At 42.2% G+C, this 21,965-nt stretch overlaps 1 protein-coding gene across 1 annotated transcript in view; it reads left to right on the top strand.

Annotated features, from left to right (window-relative positions):
- Fbxw11 (F-box and WD repeat domain containing 11) overlaps positions 1-21,965 on the top strand; it is a 104,950-nt gene that overhangs the window by 45,046 nt on the left and 37,939 nt on the right. The window contains exon 3 of the mRNA XM_057774413.1: positions 21,764-21,826. Within this exon, the coding sequence (XP_057630396.1) occupies positions 21,764-21,826 (63 nt within the window). The remainder of the gene's footprint in view (positions 1-21,763; positions 21,827-21,965) is intronic.

The raw sequence follows: 21,965 nt of genomic DNA on the forward strand, positions 1-21,965 counted from the left end.
TTTACTCGAGAATTTGTCATCTGTCACATGCTGGGTCCCATTATACTTTCAGTTTAAATGGATACGGCCACACTAGTACACTCTCCAGCTAGTTTAGTGCTGCTTCTTCATGTCAGTAGGAGACAAGAACACTGTTTTGCTTTTCTTTAGTTACAGCTGATGGATTCCAGAGCAATATTCATGGTGGAGTATTCATATAAAGTTTCATAGTGTAATTTAGGGCAAGGAAATAGGTAAATGGGTCTTAAGACTATAATAAAGTGTTTTTCTCTTTGAAAAATAATTGTGTCATAAACCTCACATTATAGCCACTTGTTGTGTTTTTTGTGAAACTGCTGGTTTCATTTCTTTTATTGATTTATAATTGCTTATTTTGTTTATGAGGTAGCATCTTTTTTCTGTTGAAATTTAGATAATTAAGTATAAGGAAAAATGATTTAGCTATAATATCACTTTTTTATTGTTCATTCTGTGATATTTTTGCCTTGACATTTTTATATTACATATATTTTGTTTTATAGATGCTCATGTTTCATATTGCATTCTTAATTATAAACTGCCTTTAAATATAGTTAACTAAACGATATGGTACACATTAGTAAACTTAAGTTCTTATATATATATGTGTGTGTGTGTGTGTATATATATATATATATATATATATATATATATATATCTATAGCTTGTATTTTTGAGACAGTATCTTTTTGAGTATGTAGTTCAGTCTGTCTTTGAACTCCTGGTTCTTTTGCCTCCACATCCTGAGTGTTGGGATTACAAACATGACCCACCAAGCCCACATTTTAGATAACTGTTTGGCTTTATTATCTAGGTTATAATAAGTTAATCATCCTTTTATTAGTGAACATTGAAGTCATTAAACTTTAATATGTATTCATGGTTAACTCCTAAAGATCCTGGGAAATTGTGAGTTTTCTTAGACAGGTTTAAAGTTCAGTAGAAAGGTTGTCTGATATGATTGTACAGAAATAATGCCCAGCACAAACTTTTAGAAAACATAGGAACTCATGAAGAATAAATTTAAAGCCACCCTTAGTTGGAGCCTGGAGAGGTGGCTCAGCATCTGCGAGTACTTGTTTCTTCCAGAGAGCCCGAGTTTAGTCCCTGCACCCAGAGTAGGTGGTTCGCAACTCCAGCTTTAGGGGATTTAACACACTGTGGTTCCTGTGGCCACAGGTTAGATATGTGCTATACAGACACATACATGCACGCATAAATAAAAATAGAAAACCCTAAACCCTTAATTAATAAAAAGCAAACGAACAAAACAAAAAAACAAAAATCGCCGGGCGGTGGTGGCGCACGCCTTTAATCCCAGCACTCGGGAGGCAGAGGCAGGCGGATCTCTGTGAGTTTGAGACCAGCCTGGTCTACAGAGCTAGTTCCAGGACAGGCTCCAAAGCCACAGAGAAACCCTGTCTCGAAAAACCAAAAAAAAAAAAACAAAAAAAAAAAAACCAACCCCCCCCCCCAAAATCCCACCCATCCCATCTTTTCCTCCAGCAGCAAATATTTATGATATTCCTGAGTGTGCAACTTATTATCATAGGTTCTGAGAAAACAGGAATGTGTGAAACAGGTAAAGGGCTGAGTGTTTTAGAGCCACATTATTTATTTACTTTGTAGTGCCAGGGAAGGAGCTGGAGCTTCTTACTTCCTGCTAGCAAGCATTCTCCTACTGAACTGTGCTCGCAGCCAGAAACCTAACTTCATTTTAATGTGAAATAAAATGAAGGAAACACTAGTGTTCCCTGGTTTTAAGCACTAAGGAGAAGAGGGTTAGGGTACACAAGCTTTGGGAAACGGCTTCATTTTTATCTGGACTGAGGAGAAGTCCCCTGAGAAGGCATTTGAGTGAATACTGAAGGAAATAAGTGAGCAGGCTGATAGCAAGGGCACAGGCGGGAGAATCCCACAGGGCCGGAGCAGCAAGTGTAGAGGTCTGAGTGGGAGCGTGTTTGTTAGGAGAGCAGCAGAGATCCGTGTCTACTGGGGTGTGGACTGAGGGGAGAGTAAGCAAGCGGTGAACTGAGAGTGGAAGGCAGGGCCATCCTGTAAGCTGTCAGGTCTCACTGCACCAATCATTAGGGAATCATTAGAGAATTTTTATTAGAAAGCCTTCTAACATTCCCGCAGGCTCCCTCTGGGTCATGATGAGGTGTAAAGATGGAATCAGGGAGACCAGTTCTAGACTGACCAGCATGCTGTTCAGCATCTCTCCAGAGCCATGGCATCAAAGGGAGACAGGAAAGAAAGCATAAAGAACCAGCTCACTTTATTGTGGGGACTGACAAGTTTGCAAAGCAGGCAGGATTTCTCTGTCTCCTCTGCAAACCCTTAGCCTTTACTCCAAGGCTTTGCATTGTTTGGATGAGGCTGCCTTACATCATGGTGTAGTGCATCGACTCTACTATGGGTTTACTGGTTGTCTGTGCTAATCATGTCTGAAAAAGTGTTTTCCCAGCAGCAGCTGGCTTAGTGTTTGAGTAAACAAATGAGTACCATAGCCTAGGCAAGAGGATAATAAAATTGGTGATCACAAACCAGATCTGGGGACACAGACAGTTGTGATACAGTGAAAAGAGAAAAGAAGAGTGTTACTTTAGCAGGCAGACATGCTGTCAATCTGGTCATACTAGTGCCGATTATAGCATCAGTTACCTGATTTAGAGCTGATTGGGACTGTGGATTCTGGTTGACTCTGAAGATGAAACTATGTCTGCTCACACCTTTATGTCTTCATGAAGAATCATTCAGAGTATAGTTTAGTTCATTGGTGGAAAATCCATTCAGTGTGTGGGAAACTCAACAGTAACGAACATGTGCCTGCATACACAAGTTTCTGAGCTGTCCCTTTTCATCCTCTGTACAACTTTGTAGACTAGGCATCACTAGGTCTAAATCTTCTGTCTGTCTGTCTTTCTGTCTTTCTGTCTGTCTATCTATCTATCTATCTATCTATCTATCTATCTATCTATCTATCTATCATCTATCTATCTCCTTTCTAAATCTTCTGTCTGTCTTTCTGTCTGTCTGTCTGTCTGTCTGTCTGTCTATCTATCTATCTATCTATCATCTATCTATCTCCTTTCTAAATCTTCTGTCTCTCTGTCTGTCTGTCTGTCTATCTATCATCTATCTTCCTCCTTCCTTCCTTCCTTCCTTCCTTCCTTCCTTCCTTCCTTCCTTCCTTCCTTCCTTCCTTCCTTCCTTCCTTCCTGTCTATCAGACCAGACATTGCTAGGCCCAATTTTATTATTTATTCATTTATTATATTTTTTATTTATTCATCCATTGTTTTACTTGTTTGACTCCCTCCCTCCCTCCCTCCCTCCCTCCCTCCCTCCCTCCCTCCCTCCCTCCCTCCCTCCCTATGTGCATCCATCCATCCATCCATGCATCCATCCGTGACAGGGGTTCTCTGTGTGTGTTCCTGGCTGTTCTGGAACTTGCTCTGTAGACCAGACTGGTCTCGAACTCACATCGCTCCATCTGCCTGTTTCCTGAGTGCTGGGATTAAAGACCTGCATCACCACTACCCAGCTAAATTTTTTGTAATGTTTTATTTAATGTGCATTAATGTTTTGCCTGAATGTATGTCTGGAGCTGAGATACAAGCTGTGAGCTGCCATGTGGTGCTGAGAATTGAATCTGGGTCCTCTGAAAGTAGAGCTAGTGAGTGCTCTTAACCACTGAGTCATCTCTGCAGCCCCATTGTGCCTATTTATATGTGAGAAAATTACAATGGAGAGGAGGAGTGGAGGCTCCAGGACTGAAGGAAGGTTGTTAAAATACGGTCATTGCAGTCTTGTCTGTATTTTAGATTGTAGACAGGCTTTTCAAAGTCTTATCTTGGTCACGCATGAGAAGTGCTATTATGTCACTCTTGGTGTTTTGGAGGACTAAGTTTCTGCTCAGACTCCTCTGAGGCCTTTGCCCTCGCGTCGTACTGGCCACTGCTCCTTCCCCATTTAATTTGTTTTCTTTGTAGTTCTTAGCACTGGCGAAATTAGATTGTTGGTTTGTTTTTTCTGTCTATTGCCACACCCACCCCAATCCAGGTTCTGAGAAAAGCCAGGTCATATTTTCCTGGTCACTGCTTGGTAAACAGACTTGTTTCTGGTTGAGTTCCTGGCAGGTAGTAGGTACTTAGAACTAACTACTCACTGAGTGAGGGAGGAGTGGGCACAGTAGCTGGAATGAGAGAAAGGCTCTGACTCTGGTTTGGTTTTCCCTGGATTGCATGGGCAGGACCACTTTGGATTTGGCTTTCTGAGTTCTGTGAAATTAAGTATTTCTGTGAGTTGGAAAGTACCTTAGAAGAAAATTGATTTTGCTTTTAAACAAATTATAATTATAATTTTTTTTTGGCTTTTAAAAGTATTCTTTTAAGCCGAGCGATGGTGGCACACGCCTTTAATCCCAGCACTTGGGAGGAAGAGGCAGGCGGATCTCTGTGAGTTCGAGACCAGCCTGGTCTACAAGAGCTAGTTCCAGGACAGGCTCCAAAGCCACAGAGAAACCCTGTCTCGAAAAACAAAAAACAACAAAAAAAAAAGGTATTCTTTTCTGATTATATAGTTACTAAAAGAAAATTGAGGTAAAAATGGAAAGTGAAGCAGGTGACATACTTCATATTTTGGCCTTTTTTGTTTTAGTTTTGAATCTATACATATGTTTACACATAATAGTTAAGACTGTTTCTTTAATATTTATTTATTTATTAATTATGTATACAATATTATGTCTGTGTGTATGCCTGCAGGCCAGAAGAGGGCACCAGACCTCCTTACAGATGGTTGTGAGCCACCATGTGGTTGCTGGGAATTGAACTCAGGACCTTTGGAAGAGCAGGCAATGCTCTTAACCTCTGAGCCATCTCTCCAGCCCTAGTTAAGACTGTTTTATGAGTGTAATTCTACAGGCTTCATTTTTCATCATGTCTTGTACACTTATTTAGGTGTTGTTGCTGTTGTTTGTTATAGACAAAGTCTATATAGCCCTGGCTGTCCTGGAACTCAGTCTGTAGACCAGGTGGGCTTTGAACTCACAGAGATCCGCCTGCCTCTTCCTCCAGAGTGCTGGGATTAAAGGCGTATACCATCACTCCTGGTTTATTCTAGCCTTTTCCTATAATTTCTCATAACGTAATTTTAAAAATTACAGAATTTGTTACTTATCAAGGCACTAAGAATCTTCATCTTAGTTATTACAGAATGCGTCATCATCTCTTCCTTGTGTTCATTGGGACTACTCAGGGACTAGGTGGGCAGAGCTTGCCATGTGGTTCTCCTTTGGAGCACATTTCACCAAACCCTCACCAAGGTGGCATATTATTATTTTGAGAAATTTGGAAAGCCTGTTGCCCTGTGGCATCGAAGTTGATGGACTTCATGACACATGGCAGCTTTTCACTCCGAGCAACTTGAGTATATGCTGAGTGAGCCGAGTCATGGCCTGTGAAAGGAGATCTTTTGGATACACTTGGCCATGAGAAGGAGCCTCAGAGGCATTTTCAAGCATGCAGCTGTGCCAGCAATAGCTCAGGCCTTCTGACTGAGCTATGTGGGCACTATGTCTAGAGTCTTGTGTTGACAGTTCACTTAGAATGGCATCATTCACAAATACTTTTTAATTTTTTTTGTAAAAAAGTAAGACTTATGTATTTATTTTATGTGTGTGAGTTCTCTATTGACTTTATCCCAGAAGAGGGCATCAGATCCCACTATAATGGTTATGATCCATCATGTGGTTGCTGGGAAGTGAACTCGGGGCTTCTGGAAGAGAAGCCATTGCTCTTAACTGCTGTGCCATCTCTCCAGTCCCTCATTTACAAATACTTAAGATACATTTTGTACCAGCTTGGGGACCCCTGTAGTCCTAGAAAGGGTGAATGTGAATATGCACTGCCTTATATAAGAAAGCTTCCTGCCCCTTGAGAAAGCCAAGTGTCTGTTACTGGAGTCTGTAAAATTACTTTTATCCTAAGATACTTGTCAGTTGCTTAATTGGAAATAAAGAGCAAAACAAAAATTAAAATCTCATCTTAACAAGAAGAGGAACAAAAAATTAAGAGTTACAGTGAGAGTCTCTGTGCTGATAGGTAGGAAGGAATCATGTAGTTTCAGAGAAAAAAGACTTTGCCAGAAGAAAAATTGCCCTGGGGAATCTTGTGGTCATCATAGGAAGGATTAGGGATGCATTCCTTACTATCATGGAAGCCTGGGGAGACACATGAGCCTGCTGTCCTCAGTCAGCACTGGCTCGAGGTATTATTTCTTCTTCCTCCTTCTCCTCCCTCCTCTCCCCTCCCCCCCTTCTCTTCCTCTCTTTCTCTGTGGGTGTGTGGGTGTGTACGCGCACACGTGGAGGTCAGAGGACACTGTGGAGTTGGTTCTCTCCTTGCACCTTTACAGGGCTTTTGAGGATTGAGCCCAGTTACTCAGGATTGCAGAGCAAGTGCCCTTACCTGCAGAGGCACCTTGCTGGCCCCTGATGCTTCTCAAGATCGTCTGACTGTAATAGTTTAAGGGGGGATGTGTGTCAGGGTGTTCAGGGATAACCCATTACTCTCTGATTGGATCTGAAACTGGTACTTCAGGAGGGAGTTCACCCCCTACCCCTGGTACTCTAAACCTGGCCAGAACCAGGACAGGGAGGCCGTAGGCCTTATGTGGGGGGTAAGCCACTGCTGTGATTTTTGCTAACTGGGCATACACACCTTCAAAATAGTTTTGGGTTTTGCCCATGGATCAGCGCTGTTATCAGAGGCGTACTTTTTCAGTGGGCTGTGGTAATTGCAGAGGCTTATTATTATTGGTCAGAATGCTGGAAATAACTGACCCTTGAAAAGTTGAACTCCAAATGAAACATCTTTCTCACCTCTTCTAGGACTCATGGAACATCATAGAAGAGGGGGCTGAAAGAAACTAAGAGATGGGAGATGCAGGGGACTTGTGGAAGGAACACTTTCTTCTGGGCATGGCACAACCATCATTTTCTTCTCCAGCAATTTTGCTTATCAGCAAAGACCTACTTTTAGCATTCTGTCAGAAGGAGCCAGAGGGAGGGGGTTTGAGGTCCCATTCATTCCTCCTGCAGATAGAAGTGTAGTTAGTGGTTAATGGAGAGAGACATTTTCTTCAGTTGGGTAGTTACTGGTCAGGTGCCCATTTGCATGTAAGCAGCCCTAATTAATCTCAGTGGGTACCAAAAGAAAATGAAAGGAAAAGATGTGATGGGGTGGGGAACTAGTTGAGAAGAGGAAGAGGTTGGTGGGGATGAAAAAAAAATCATTTGTAGAAAGGATATCAGTGTGTGTGCACACATCTGTATGAGTGTTTACATCTGTATGAATATGCTATGGAAGCCCAGAGTTTATGTTGGCTATCATCCTTCTACTCTTGAGGCAGGGTCTCCTGCTGAATCTGGCTCCCTGGCAGGTCTAGTTAGCTATCTTCCCCCAGGGATTTTTTGCTCTCCTTCTGGAATGCTGGTATTTGGCTGCCTTGCCTGCTTGGCTTTTTACATGGATTTCCCATATTTGGGTACAAGTGTTCATGCTTAATGTTGTTGTGATGCCATCGCTTCTGGGCCCAGCCAGTGTTCTAGGAAGCGGAGTTTTTTTCTCTCTGAAACCTCCACCTTTTTATGAATGGAAACCCCCATGAGTTCAAACCCCCAGCTGCAGTACAGTCTCATTCCTCTATTTGGGCTTCAGTAATGTCTTCCTGCCTCAGCCTCTCAAGTGGGGAGTTAATGATTGTTGTGGTCACCAATTAGCTTTACAGTTGTTTGAATATTATTTTCCAAATGCATGTGAGGACTGAGTCCTATTAGTTTTTCCCCTCAAGAATATTGGAGGTAATAACCCAGTAAGAAAAACTGGTGTCTTAATTTACATTATTTTAGGGAACTGAGTGCTTATTTTTCTCTAAAAAAAATTTTTTTTTGAGCCAGGTGGTAGTGGCACATACCTTTAATTCCAACACCAGGGAGGCAGAAGCAGGCAGCCAGGTCTAGGGAGCGAGTTCCAGGACAACGGGCTACACACAGAAACCCTGTCCCAAATATATATATATATAGTGTGTGTATAAATTGTATATATGTATATATATGCCAGGTATAGTAGTGTATTATGCCTTTGATCCCACAAGCACTTCAGAGACTGAGGCAGGAGAATCTCTGTGAGTTCAAGGCCAGTCTGGTCTATGTAATAAGTTCTAGGACAGCCAGAGCTATATAGTGAGCAGCCCTGTCTTTTTTTTTTTTTTTTTTTTTTTTTGGCAGGGGGGTTCTGGTGCTGAGGATCGATCCCAGGGATCCCTGCATGCTAAGCATGTACTCTACTGCTGACCTGTACCCACTGCTCCAAACTGTCCACATTTTTCTTGGAACTCACTGTGTAGTCCAGGTTATCTTCAAACCTATGGCATTCTTCCTTACTTCTTCAGTCTCACTGGGAGACACCACACACAGCTAGATGACTTTTCTATATCTATAGCTTCATTTGATCATTCATTCATTCATTTATTCATTCATTTCTTTCCAAGACAGGTTTTTTTCTGTTAGATCCGACTGTACTAGAACTCCTTCTATAGATCAGACTGGTCTTGAACTCAGAGATCTGTCTGCCTCTGCCTCCCTAGTGCTGGGATTAAAGGTGTGTACCACCATCCCTGGTTTGTAATTCCCCTTCTAACACTGAGAAATACGACTCGTAATTTCCACTTTCCCACTTGCTTAGTCTTAGGACTTAGGAAATCGTTTTAGAATGACTTATATTACTGAAAAGTAAATGTGTTAAGTGAATACTTTTTTACTATTTAAAAATGAACAAACTTGAGCTGATGAGACAGTTGAAGCTGTAAGGGTGCTAGCCTTGTAACACTGAAGCCCAGAAGTAGTGTATGCATATTTTCATAATTATGATTGAATTTTAGTGTTTCTTCAGTGAAAATTCCTGGTGGCAGCATTACTAGATGAAGAGGTGTGTATATATGTTGCCGAATTTTCCTCCCAAAGGGTTGTGCATACTGTACTAGGCTGTAACAATTTAATTCATGTTTCTCCCCAGTATTTACATGTTCATTCTCCAGACTTTGTGAAATCTGTCGATGGAGGTTCTGTGAAGTGTAGATCTAATTCTGTGTTCCCAAGTTGTTGACCAGTTGCCCCACAGTGCTTGTTTAGAGCTTCTCTAGTCACTGAGATGCCACTGTTATCATGGCCTAAGTTTTCATGTCTTCTGGAGTCTATTTCTGGGCATTCTCTTCTGTTAGACTGGAGTTTGGCATACTGACCCACAGGCCAAATCCAGCCTTGGATATGTAAACATAGTCACATGGATACACACCCACTGCTGTTTACTTGATGCCTGTACTTTTATATTGTACTGTGCAGAAAAATTGAGTGGTTGAGACAGAGACTGAAGTTGAAGCTTGCAGAGGCTGAAGGGTTCCTTCTGCCTTAGTGTTCCATAAGCTCCTCCATTACAGAGGCAAGGTGATTCCCTCTAGAAGCTCCCCTTCTTCTCTCTCTCTCCTTTCTCCTTCCTCCCTCTTTCTTGAACAGCTGTACAGGTTCATTTTTCCATATGAGCTTGACTTTCTACTTGTCTCGCCTCATAAGGAAGTTTTTTTGTTTTGTTTTTGGAGCTGTGCTGACTTACATGTTGGGGGAAACATCTGTATACTGTTGAGCTATGTTTTCCAACAGCAAGTTATAAAGCAAAAAACAGAGAAGTCCAGAGCAGCCAGTCCACAGACAGACACTGTGTAGCTCTGTAGCATTAGTTTTTGAAGAATTACTTTTATGAGAATTATTTCTAGTTTTAAGATGTTCTTTAAATCACAAACTATCATTTTCTAATCTTTCTGGTTTATGGAGCTTATTTCTTTATGATTTAGCATATGGTTAGCTTTGTCAATTTTAGGCACAGTTGAAAACAGATTACTTTAAATCTCTTTTTAGTAGACAGTACAAGGTTTAATACCTACTTCTAAGATCTGCCCACCTCGTCAGTTTTGATGTATTTTGTCCTCTTGAGCTGTGTTGTACTGAGAATAATGTATGTAGAATCATTTTAGGATTCTTTTTCCCCTTCTTCTTCTCCACCTAGTCATTGGGATTGAGTCTAGTCCTTATTGCATTCTAGGCAAGCATTCTGCCCCTGTGCTATATATCAGACACATTCATTCTAGAGCTCTTTGTGTTTCTCTTAGTTTCTACCCATGATGTATTGTGTTTAATCTTTGAGCTTTTTAGGGTGTGTGTGTGGATGCTTTTTTTTGTTTTTTGAGACAGGGTTTCTCTGTGTAGCCCTGACTGTCCTGGAACTCATTTTGTAGACCAGGCTGACCTTGAACTCAAGAGATTTTCCTGCCTCGGTCTCCTGAGTGCCGGGATTAAAGGCATGCACTGCCACTGCCTGGTGAGGGGGAAAAACTTTAAAATAGAAAGGTTTATTCTTATGTATTTATAATGTTGAAATACATATAACTTTTGATCTGTTCATTTGATTATCGAGACAGGGTCTCTATGTAGTCCCAACTGTGTGGGACTTGCTATGTAGATCAGGCTGACCTTGAATTCAGAGAGATCACCACATCTGGCCTCTGAAAAATTTTTAAAAGTTACACTGATTGACTGATTATATATCTATCTGATACATGTAGAAATCAGAGGACAGCCTGCAGACTCAACTACTCCTTCTATCACATGCGACCCAGGCATTGAACTCAGGTCCTCACACTTGGTGGCAAATACCTTTACTTGCTGAACCATCTCTCTGACCTCAGGCTTTTGTTAACATCTTATTAACAAGTTTTTCTTTTTTTTTCCCTGTTGTTTATTCAAATTAATTTTGGGAAAAGTGAGAGGCTTGTGTCTAGAGTTACTGGCTTACTTGTCTGGTTGTTCTAGCACCATTTGTTGAAGAAGCTTTGTTCTTTGTCAAGATCAGTTGGTCTTAGGTATGTGGTCTATGTCTTTGCTATATTTGCTTATTCATTATAGGATGTTAACACACCCCACCCCCACCCCAGATAGGGTTTCTCTGTTTAGCTTTAGCCATTCTGGAACTCACTCTGTAGACCAGGCTGACCTCAAACTCAGAGATCCAGCTGCCGCCGCCGCCGCCGCCGCCTCCTCCTCCTTTTTTCTGTGTGTATGGATGTTTTCCTGCATGCATGTATGTTTGTGCATGCCTGGCACTCTTGGAAGTCAGAAGAGGACATCAGATGCTCTGGAATCTGATTGCCCTGGAAAACCCAACTTTGTTCCTGTTTTTCAAAATTTTTCTCCCTATTTGTGGTCTTGTTAGAGAGTCATAGAAGTTTTAGGTGAACTTTTCGTCTTAAAGCACTTGGATTCTGACAGAGCTTGCACTGTATTTCTGACTCTGTGGTGATACTGACAGTTTTAAGTCTTGTGATGTGGAAGCAGGGTGTCTAAATGTTTGTCTTTAATTTCGTTTAGTAACATCTTGTGGTTGTCAGGTAAAACTAGTGATAGTTAGAGACGTTTGTGAATCACCATGTGGGTGCTTTTAACCACTGAGCCCTCTCTCCAGCACCCTCCTCCCGTCTGTTTTTAGTCATGTCATATGAAAGAGAGTTTTACCACCCTCCCATCCTGTGTCTGCACTAGCTTAGGATTCTAATATACTATTGAAAGTATTGGCGTTTCTGACTTTAGCCGGAAAGTTAACTTTTTCCAACAAGTGTGGTATTGGCTGTGGGATTCTTGTAGATGTTCTTTATTAAGTTGAGGGCTTTCTCCCACAAAGTGCTTCTCATATTATGTTTTGTCCTTAAGAATTGCCTTTCAAAGGCTGCCTCTTACTATGCACCCTTCACCCCTGTCAGTTGTGACACTCTGATGCCAAACTCTGATTTCATGTCTGATCTGCCAATGGCCTGTAGAAATGCAAGGAAGTACCATGCTTCTTTTAGTTTTCTGCTGATGCCGGTGCTTTCTGGATTTGCTGAGTGCCTGGGTCTTGTGTTACAATTCAACAATTGCTTTACAAATTTGTTATATATTACTTTTCTTGTATGTGTTTCTTTTTTCATCTCTTTCTCCTCCTATACAAGCATGCCGTTAGCAATGTTTTTGCTGTTTTATTTTGTGTTTTCTTGCTCTGGTACACTGGCTATGACTAATAAAATTTGTTTTGGTATATGAATGAGTATTCTAGCTTTGTTCGTGAGTATGGGGAAATATTTCATCTTGGGACATTAATTATGATGTTAGGTAGATATTTATTTTTTAAAATATTTTTTTGAAATAGGGTTTTATTACATATCCTGACTGGCTTGAAACTCATTCTGTAAACCAGGCAAGCCAGAGCTCACAGAGATCCACCTGCCTCTGTCTCCAGAGTCCTAGGATTGCAGAGATGTTTTAAAAGTCTTACCTTCGTCATCCCTTATGGTCATCCATTATGAAGTACAGGTTCCCAAGCATCTCTGGGGCTCCCAGATTAGAATCAGAGGCACTTAAATTTAAAGTGTCGTCTTTTAATAGTGGGTGAGTTTTGAGTATTAGGTATTCTGAACATGTCTGTTGCAACTGGCTGTTCTGTTATCTCTTTATGAAGAGCCACGTTTTGATTACTGCTGCTTTGTTGTAAACTTTAATTTCAAAATTCTTTGAAACTCAACTTTGTTCCTGATTTTTTTTTTCTATTTGTGGTCTTGCTGGAGATTCATGAAAGTTTTAGGATGGATTTTTTCTTCCTTCCCAAAGCACTTGGGATTTTCACAGAGATTGCATTGATTGACTCTGCCGTAATACTGACAGCTTAAGTCTTTCAATTAGATATTTGTGTCTTTAATTTCTTTTAGTGACATCTTGTGTTTGTTAGTTAATAGTAACAAGTGTATAGTTTGATTTTTATCATTTTTCTTTTTTATTCTTTGCATTTATTCCTTCATTTCTTCTTCATATTCAAAAGTTTTCTTCTGGTGTCATTGCCCTGTTTGAAGAACCTTAAAGCTGGCTTCATGACTATTCCTAGAAGCTGAGTGACTGTCAGGAAGAAGGTCCTCTCTGTTCACAGGGCAGGAAATGTGAAGTATGGGAAGTGACTGTTGATAAAGGATGCTCATAGGAAAATACATGGGAAATTAGAAAATCAAAGTCAGCTTGCTCATCCATTTATGAAATGAAATACACCCTGAACCCAGAAGCTCCAGATTCAGAGAATGTCTGTCTCAAAAATAAATTAGCTGGGGATCATGGAAGACAGTTGACATTGATCCCTGGTCTCCACTCATGTCCACACACATGTGCACACCATACATGCAATGTTTTCAATGGATGGAATTATTTAACTATAGTACAAATGATCACATTTATCATAACAATAAATAATGTGTTCTGTTCAAGAAAATTTGTTCATCCTAAGATCCTAAGAATGTTTTGTAGATAAATAATAATAGCTTTATTATTTATTGTTTACATTTAGATCTCTGGTGTAGATTAGTTTGTATGAGAGAAGGCTTAGGATATTTTTAACATTGCTATGGTGTCTTAACTAAAGAGTCCATTCTCTTCCTACTATACCTAAGGGTCAACAGTGTTTAGTCAGGTAAATTTAATATGTGGTGTCCTTCCATAAATCATTTGTCTACACGTCTGCCTGTGGAAGTGTCCTTTATAGTATATACTAGTACTTGGTATTCTATGGTGTGGATCCCCTAGCTTAGTTTGTTAGATTGCTTTGATTCTCCGGGGTCCTTTATATTTCTCTGTGAATCAGCTGAATGTGTCTGTGGTGGGAAATGGTGGGGGTGGGGCAGGGAGGGTGGGGGAAGGCTTGCCCAGAGAAGCCTAATGGTACTTTGACTACCATTGTGTTGAATCCATTATCTCTTTATTCTTTTTTTTTGAGACAGGGTTTTTATGTGTAGTTCTGGCGATCCTAGAACTTGTTCTGTGGACCAGGCAGGCTGGCCTTGAACTCATAGAAAACCATTTGCCTCTCCTTCCTGAGAGCTGGAATTAAAGGTGTGCACCACTACCTATCTCTTTCTTTTTTAAGGTGAGCTTTTTTTGTTTTTGTTTTCTTTTTTTCTCTCCAGTTTTTGTTACTTAGCAAGTGGTAGCTATCACATAGTAAATGTAACCATCATGATATAATCTATAGTTGAGCAATAATGTTGTAAGTACTGATTGTGATGTGGTATGATATTTCTAGCTTTGGCAGATGCCATTGGTAGGTGCACTTTTTATTTTCTTTTACAATGACTTTAACTAGAAGCAAACCAAGATAAACATTTTTCAAGCTTTAAATTATTTTGACTCATGAGCAGTGTTACACTGTAGGAATTTTCCCTCCCTCCCTCCCTCCCTCCCTCCCTCCCTCCCTCCCTCCCTCCCTCCCTCCCTCCCTCCCTCCTTCCCTCCGCTTCCCCTCCCCCTCCCCTTCCCTCCTTCTTCCTTCCATCTATTTATTGTATTTATTTTATTTGCATGATGAGATCTCCATTCAGTGTGGCCCAGACCCTTTTCATTGTTAAATTAGTATCTCCAGGGCTTAGTGGTTAAGTATACTTGCTACTCTTGTGGAGGCCCCAGGTTTAGATCTCAATACCCACATGGCAGCTTACAGCTGTCTACAACAGCAGTTCCAGGGCTTCCAGTATCCTCCTCTTCCGGTCTCTGAATCAGACATGCACATGGTGCACATACATACATGTAGGCAAACACTCATACAATAAAAATAAATCTTTAAAAAAAGTCTCACCAATACGTAATAGTTGGACTTGTCTTCACAATTTGTGGTAAACAGATGTCTACCTGCACTGAGAGTCCACTTCAGATTAAGAATACTAAAAAGAAACAAAAGGAAAATCCCCCCACTGTGTCTGTATCGGTTTGTGAACATATTTTTCCTGCTGTGATTATCCAGTGAACAGTACAGTGTGATGGCTTCTCTTCACACAGCGTTTCATGGGCAGGATTGTGAGGAGTCTAGAGGTGACTGGAAGAGCATGTAAGTAGTTTAAGTGCAAACACTGCAATTGTCCTTCCATTTTGATGTCTGGGAGGTTCCCAAGATCAGGCCTACATGAATACTGAGACAGCTGTGTATCTACATACTGTAATTGTTGGTCTTTTACTTATTTCACATATTTTTAAATTACATTAAGCTGGAAAGGGAACTGTATGTCATCTTATGGCTGGAAAATCAATGGTACTGTAGGAATAGGCTAGGGAAGAAATACCATGAAAACAAGACACACTTTGGGGGATTGTCAATGTACTGCCGTGACTCAGTTGACTTCTAAATAGACCCTGGTATTGCACATGTGCACACCAGAAGACATGACAGTTATTTATAAATGCTGGAAGTGGGCTGGGAGAGTTGGGATGTGGCCCAGAAGTGCATGGCTCACTGGCACTGAGAGGCCCTAGGTCATCCCCAGACACCAAGAAAGGACAAAGGAAAAGCTGGGGTGGAAGTAACTGCTTGCATGAGTGGTTTTCTTTCAGAGTTTGGGGGTGGGGGAAATGAATACAGAGCATCATGCAGGCAAGCACTATGCTTTTTAGCTACATCTTCAGTGGATAGTTTTTAGAAACAAAATGAACAAACTGCTGTTGTATTTAAGGATTTCAGCAATAAGTAGTCAAGCAGAGGAAGCCAGGCTCAGGGAAGTTACTATCCTGGGATTCCGGGCAGAAATGACATCACTACTCACGAGGGAGGGCCAGTGAGAGTTGGGTGTTGTGGGGCGCAGCACCTGTGCCTGACCCTCAGCCTTCTGAGACCTGTCTCAGAGCACACAGAACCTGGACAAAGAAGGTAGAGAAATGTCTTGAAAACCACATTAATAACTATGAATAACATTTTGGTGTCCTTTCTCAAATTTTACTCAGTATATAAAAGCACATTCCATCCCCTTTGTGACCTCTGCTTTCCAGAGACGTAGAAAGTTGGTGTCATTCAGGAGTTTTCGTTAGTTGTCATGCTGCTTGCAATGACTGTGTTGGCTTGCTTGAAATTTGGATCTTCCCACACACCACACCCACCCACTGCCCCCCCCCCCAGAGCCTTTTCTGTGAATTTATGCTTTACTCTGTGGGTTAAGTGAATGCCTAAGGTCATTGTCTCCTCCTCATGTTCCTCCTGCTCCTCCTTCTGCTCCTCCTGCTCCTCCTCCTCCTGCTGCTCCTCCTCCTCCTCCTGCTGCTGCTCCTCCTCCTCCTGCTGCTGCTCCTCCTCCTCCTGCTGCTCCTCCTCCTCCTCCTCCTCCTGCTGCTGCTGTTCCTTCTTCCCCTCTTTTCTTCAATTTTAAAAATGCTGGTTGCAGCCCATTAAATTGACTGGTGGGCTCCAGCCAGCAGCTGGAAAAGCACACGAGAGACTTATTTTTGTATGGAAAGTTTATTGAAAGTAGAATGTCTTAATGGTTCTTAACCTCATACTTCTGCAGAATATGCAGTTTTAAAAAATAATAAATGTTCCTTTTAGATGATTCTCACACTAGGGAATTTTTGAAGTGAAATATCTTCTGTGTTGGTTGGTGGCACTTATCAGCAAAGAAACTTCACTGCTCATCTGCAAGCTGAATGAAAATGGAGAGGAGGTGTTGGGAGCAGACCTGTGGTGATGTTTGTCATGACTGTGAGAAGGCAGAAAATCACATATTTGCTTTACAGCTCCTGTGCCTTTCTCCATTCCAGTCTGGGAGAAGGGTCAGCAGAGTCATGGTAGAGAAGGTGGCTACTGCTGCTGCTGAGCCTTTGCCACAGACTATTGCATGTATCTAAGACAATTTTAAAAATTAGCTTTTTTTAAAAAATGGAATTTTAAAAATTCTTTTATCTTTGATTGGATACATTTAATAGAGTTCCAACTAATCAAGCCAATGTTTCTTCCTCAGGATGAGAATTTATACTGCTTGATTAGTGCTCGGGATGCTGGGTAGGTTTGCTCTGAGACTGGAACCCAGGACCTGTGCATGCCAGGCAAGCGCTCTACCACCCAGATGTACCAGCCCTCTTTTAACCTGTAGTTTGGAGACATGTGGTCTGGCTACATTGTCTCTGGTGGCTTCAGAACTCACCCTGTAGTCTCAGCTGGCTTCAGACTCAGTGTCTTCCTGTCTCGGCCTCACAGGAAGGTGGATTTGCAGCCCTTCCACTGGGGTCCTATGAAGAATAGTGTTTCTGAAGGCCATATCCCCAGTGCCGGGAGTTTCCGTGTGATGGCAGAAAAGGTGTCTTCCAAACAAGATTGGGATCTTCCTCGAGCTTTAGCTGCTGTGTGTGGCCTGTTGCTGAGGGGCACTCGTGCATGTAGAAAGAGGCTGACACTTACTGATATGTTACATCAGGCAGAATGCGTAATATTTCTGAGTCATGGTTCTCTCCATTGGTAGAATGGAATTTATGTACTGTCATATAGGGTTATTGTAAGGAATAGAGGTAATTCATATAAAGTTTTAAAAGTTTCAAGACCTGACTGTTTTGGGCAGTCATTAAATGGTAATGTTTTTGGCCAGAGCAATGGTTTAATGGGTAAAACCCATTTAAAACAAACAAAAAAAGCTTGATGAGCTGATTGATTTCTGGGACCTACGTGGTAGATCGAGGGAGAGAACCCGCTGCAGATTGCACTCTGCCTTCCACATGTGGGCATGGCACTTGCACAGGTATAATTTTAAAAATGTCACCTGTTGTTATTACTACCCTTGGAAGAACTGTTGGATAAGGGTATGTGATGTCATTTTTAATGTAATTGAATATTACTTGCAGAAGATACCAACAATTAGATTCTAGTGGTGTATTCCTGAGTGGATTGTTTGATCGTGGGTTCAGAATAGGAGGGTCTAAATGTTTGCTTATTTGCATATTGTGCTCCTGGGAGATACATGCAGAAGACAAGAAGTGATTACAAACAGGCAGGTGAGGGAGCCAGGCGGGCATTCAACCTCTCAGATTGGCTGAGCCCACGGTTTCACCTGAGATTTGGATGTAACTAACCTTGATTCCACCTGAATCCTGAACCTGTAGGTGCTTGCCTGTTGCCTTTAAGAAGTAAAACTCAGTGAAACAAAAAAGTGTGTGTGGGGGGGAGGTGCCTGTTGTGCCTGCGTGGCACTAGCAACTTCTCTTTTTTTTAAATTTTATTTTTACTTTATGTGTACTGTTGTGTGTCTGTCTGTTTGAGGGTGTCAAATCTTGGAGTCACAATAGTTGTTAACTGCCACGTGGGCACTGGGAATTGAACCTGAGTTCTTAGAAGAGCAGCCAGGGCTCCCAATCGCTGATCCATCTCTCCAGCCCACAAAAGGCTCTCTTAGAGATGGCTCAGTGGTTAAGAGCATTGCCTGCTCTTCCAAAGGTCATGAGTTCAATTCCCGGCAACCACATGGTGGCTTACAACCATCTGTAATGAGGTCTGGTGCCCTCTTATGGCCTGCAGACATACACACAGACAGAATATTGTATACATAATAAATAAATAAATATTAAAAAAAAAAGAGAGAGAGAAGTTCCCATGGTTGCCGTCGTCACTTACTCCACACAGCAGATGGGAGAAGTGCTTCTGCTTGTGGTTGTTGGGGTGGCCCTTTTCTTTGCACCAGAGCTGTATGTTGAAGTGGGAGGACTAAACTCCTGCATAGCCAGCCCAGTGTTTGCGGATACATGCTGAGCTCTCGCTGCAGCTCCTGCTGCTGGGGGCTGCTCGGGTCTAACTAGCTTGAGGGAAGCAGCTCGAAACAGACTTGGTTTGACTTAGCGTTAGAATGCCTTACAGATTGTGTGGTCGTCTGGTTGCTTGCTGGAATGTGTGGCAGCTCAAGCAGGTGACTGTGTGCTCCCGTGCATAGGCAGGCCTTTCTCTAACCCAGAGCCAGGTCCTGCTTTCTCCCGCATCTCTCGTGCCATGTAGGATTAAATACTGTTCGGAAGTGATTCACTGGGACTGTGGTCCAGTGCTCAGTGCTTCCTACCAAAACAAGGGCCTGAGTTTGAGCTGTAGAGGGGAAAGGTCATGAAACCCAGTCTCATCAGCCTAGTTTGAGTGCTGTCCTCTGTTGGTTGCTTTTCTCAAGAATCTGTAAGAGAAAGCTGAGAAATCTGTAGGAGGGGAAACTTGTCATGTTTCATTGAAGTGTAATCTGTTAGCCTCGGTAGTCCAGCCTGAAGAGAATCGTTGGCATTTCTTCAGAAGAACTGTCTTCTTAGCTGTACGAATAATGCTTTCCCTATTTGAAATAGATGAATTAGAATTTCTTGCTGTAATGATGGCTGTTAACTAGTGTAGTCTGCAGGACTCCTGAAGGGTTTGCTTCTTCCTTCATTGAAGAAAAACATCATGGTGTGTCTTAGTTAGGGTTTGATTGCTCTGAAGAGATACCATGACCACAGCAGCTCTTATAAAGGAAAACATTTAGTTGGGGCTGGTTTACAGTTCATAAGTTTATTCCATTATCATCATAGTGGAACATGGTGGTGGTGTGCAGGCAGACATGGTGCTGGAGAAGGAGTTGAGAGTTCTTTTTTTTTCTTTTTAAGATTGATTGATTGATTGATTGATTGATTGATTGATTTATTTATTTATTCTGTATACAGTGTTCTGTCTGCATGTATGCCTGCACACCAGAAGAGGGCACTAGACCTCATTACAGATGATTGTGAGCCACTACCATGTGGGTACTGGGAATTGAACTCCAGACTTCTGGAAGAGCAGCCAGTGCTCTTAACCTCTGGGCCTTCTCTCCAACCCCAGTGTTGAGAGTTCTGCATCTTGATCTGCAGTCAGCAGGCGATGTCAGCCACTAGGTCTGACTTGAGCTTTTGAAACCTCCACACCTCTTAATAGTGCTATTGTCTATGGGCCTGTGGGAGCCAATTCATTCAAATCTGCTTAGGTCAGAACCACTCTTTGTAACTGTCATACTCAGGCTGTAAGGAACCAAGACACTGAATTCCAGAAAATTTAAGCTTAGAATATATACAGGCCTTATGAATTATGAGGAGCCTGGCTCTCTTCCACTTCCCATCTGTTCCATGCTCTTCTTGTGCATCCAACCATGCTTCTGTCTCCTTGCCTTTTTGTTTGTTATTTTTTGTTTGTTTTTTTGAGACAGCGCTGCTCTGCTTAGCCCCGTCTATGCTGGAAACTCACTCTGTAGACCATGCTGACCTTGAACTCATAGAGATCCCCTGCCTCTGCCTCGCACCATTGCCTGGCATCTCCTTGCCATTCCTGGCTGCTACTGCCATGACCTATCACTTTGTAATACTCAGGGATGAGGTATTGAGTCACATTCTCATTTTGCCTTCTCCAAGGCCCTTTCAGGCAGTCATGAACCACAGTGACATGGAGAGACCTTCATAAGCACAGCATTTGTTTGCTGCTTCTCCTTCTTCTGCTTCAGGATTGCCCACTATTGCTACTGGGGACACACTGCCTGCCCCTTCCTCTCCCTACCCTCTTTCTCTTGACACTGGCTGTGACATTCTGAAACTTTTAGACCTTATCAAGTAGGCTTCTCCCTCCCTAGCCATTCTACTGCCCAGGTTACTGAAGCTGTAAACACGCTTTAAGGTAACCTTGGGAAAGCAGCAGCCTCAGGGCAGGGAAGGAGGGTGATGAAGGTGGAGCTTCATCACCAGGAACAGCACTGGTGCCCTCACTGTACCCTGGGGCTCTGTGTGATGAATGACTTCCCTTTCCCAGGCTTCCATACTGAGTGACCACGTATTCTAACTTACTTTGGCTCTCCTACTGTGCCACTGAGGTAGAAAGCAGCGATTCTTGCTCAGTGGCGACTCCAGTTGACTGTTGGGGGTTTCCCATTGATCTGTTGGGCAGTTACTCTGTGGGCATCACCCAAACATTTCAGGACTTAAGAGATAAAGGGAAAAGGAAAGAAATAAGCTCACACCTGAAGATGTAAACAGATCTCATAATGTTGGTAACGTTAATAGATCTATAATGAACCTTCCAGAAAACAGTAGTTAAGTCTTATGCTCTAAGAGTCCTAGGTTTGGGAAGGAACCTTGGAGAGCTAGCCCAGGCTGCTTGTGAGCTGTCCCTCCTTTTAACACAACCCTCCCACTTCCCCTTCTCATTAAGGCTCCACTTAGCTGTTAGGTAGGAGCTTCAAGAGAGAAAACCCAGTCATGTATAATCTCCAATTAATGGGCATCTGCTGAGCCACTAGGTCAGCAGAAGGGATAATTACACAGTGCTTCTTTGTGTAGTAAATACATAAATGGGGAAAAATGTGTTCCGAAGGAAGGCAAGCCAGATTGTTAGTGACTAACAGCATCCTTTTAAGGGAGAACATTGGGGCACCCCTGTCTGCTATGGAGCTATGGAGGGAGGGGGAGAGGGCCTTGTCACTTGTAATTCTAGTGGATGGAGTGCATTACTGAACAGCAGCATTCCAGGAGACATTGCGTGCAACCATTGGGAACTTGTGAGGCACTAAATTTCCTGCCACAAGCTAAAAATGACGACGATGAAGGTGTACCTCAACCCTACCCCACAAGTGAGCTGGTTCCAGTCATGCCCAGCCTCCATTAGTGAAGACTGTATGCTTACTGTTGATTTATGAAAGCTGAATAGCTTGACCCAGAATGACATGTGTTAGCCACAAGCCAGAGCTTGCATTCATCTACTCTAGTTTGAGATCTCAAACTTTATGTCTTGTAGTCACTTAGGTTTTGTAGAACTCGGCATAATTTAAATAACCTGTTTTTCCCCCTTTAGAACACTTCAGTTATGGAAGATCAAAATGAAGATGATTCCCCAAAGAAAAGTGCTCTTTGGCAGGTAGGCACAATAAGCTAGCAGATTACTGTAGACAGACTCTGCCCTTGCTCGCGTCCTCACTGAGACCAGGGCCCAGCCTCTGCTTTGTGCAGGCAGGGTTGCTAGATTCAGAAGCCACCTACTTGCCCATCATTTCCTC

Source organism: Chionomys nivalis, chromosome 7 (assembly GCF_950005125.1).
Source record: "Chionomys nivalis chromosome 7, mChiNiv1.1, whole genome shotgun sequence".
Classification (NCBI taxonomy): Eukaryota; Metazoa; Chordata; class Mammalia; order Rodentia; family Cricetidae; genus Chionomys; species Chionomys nivalis.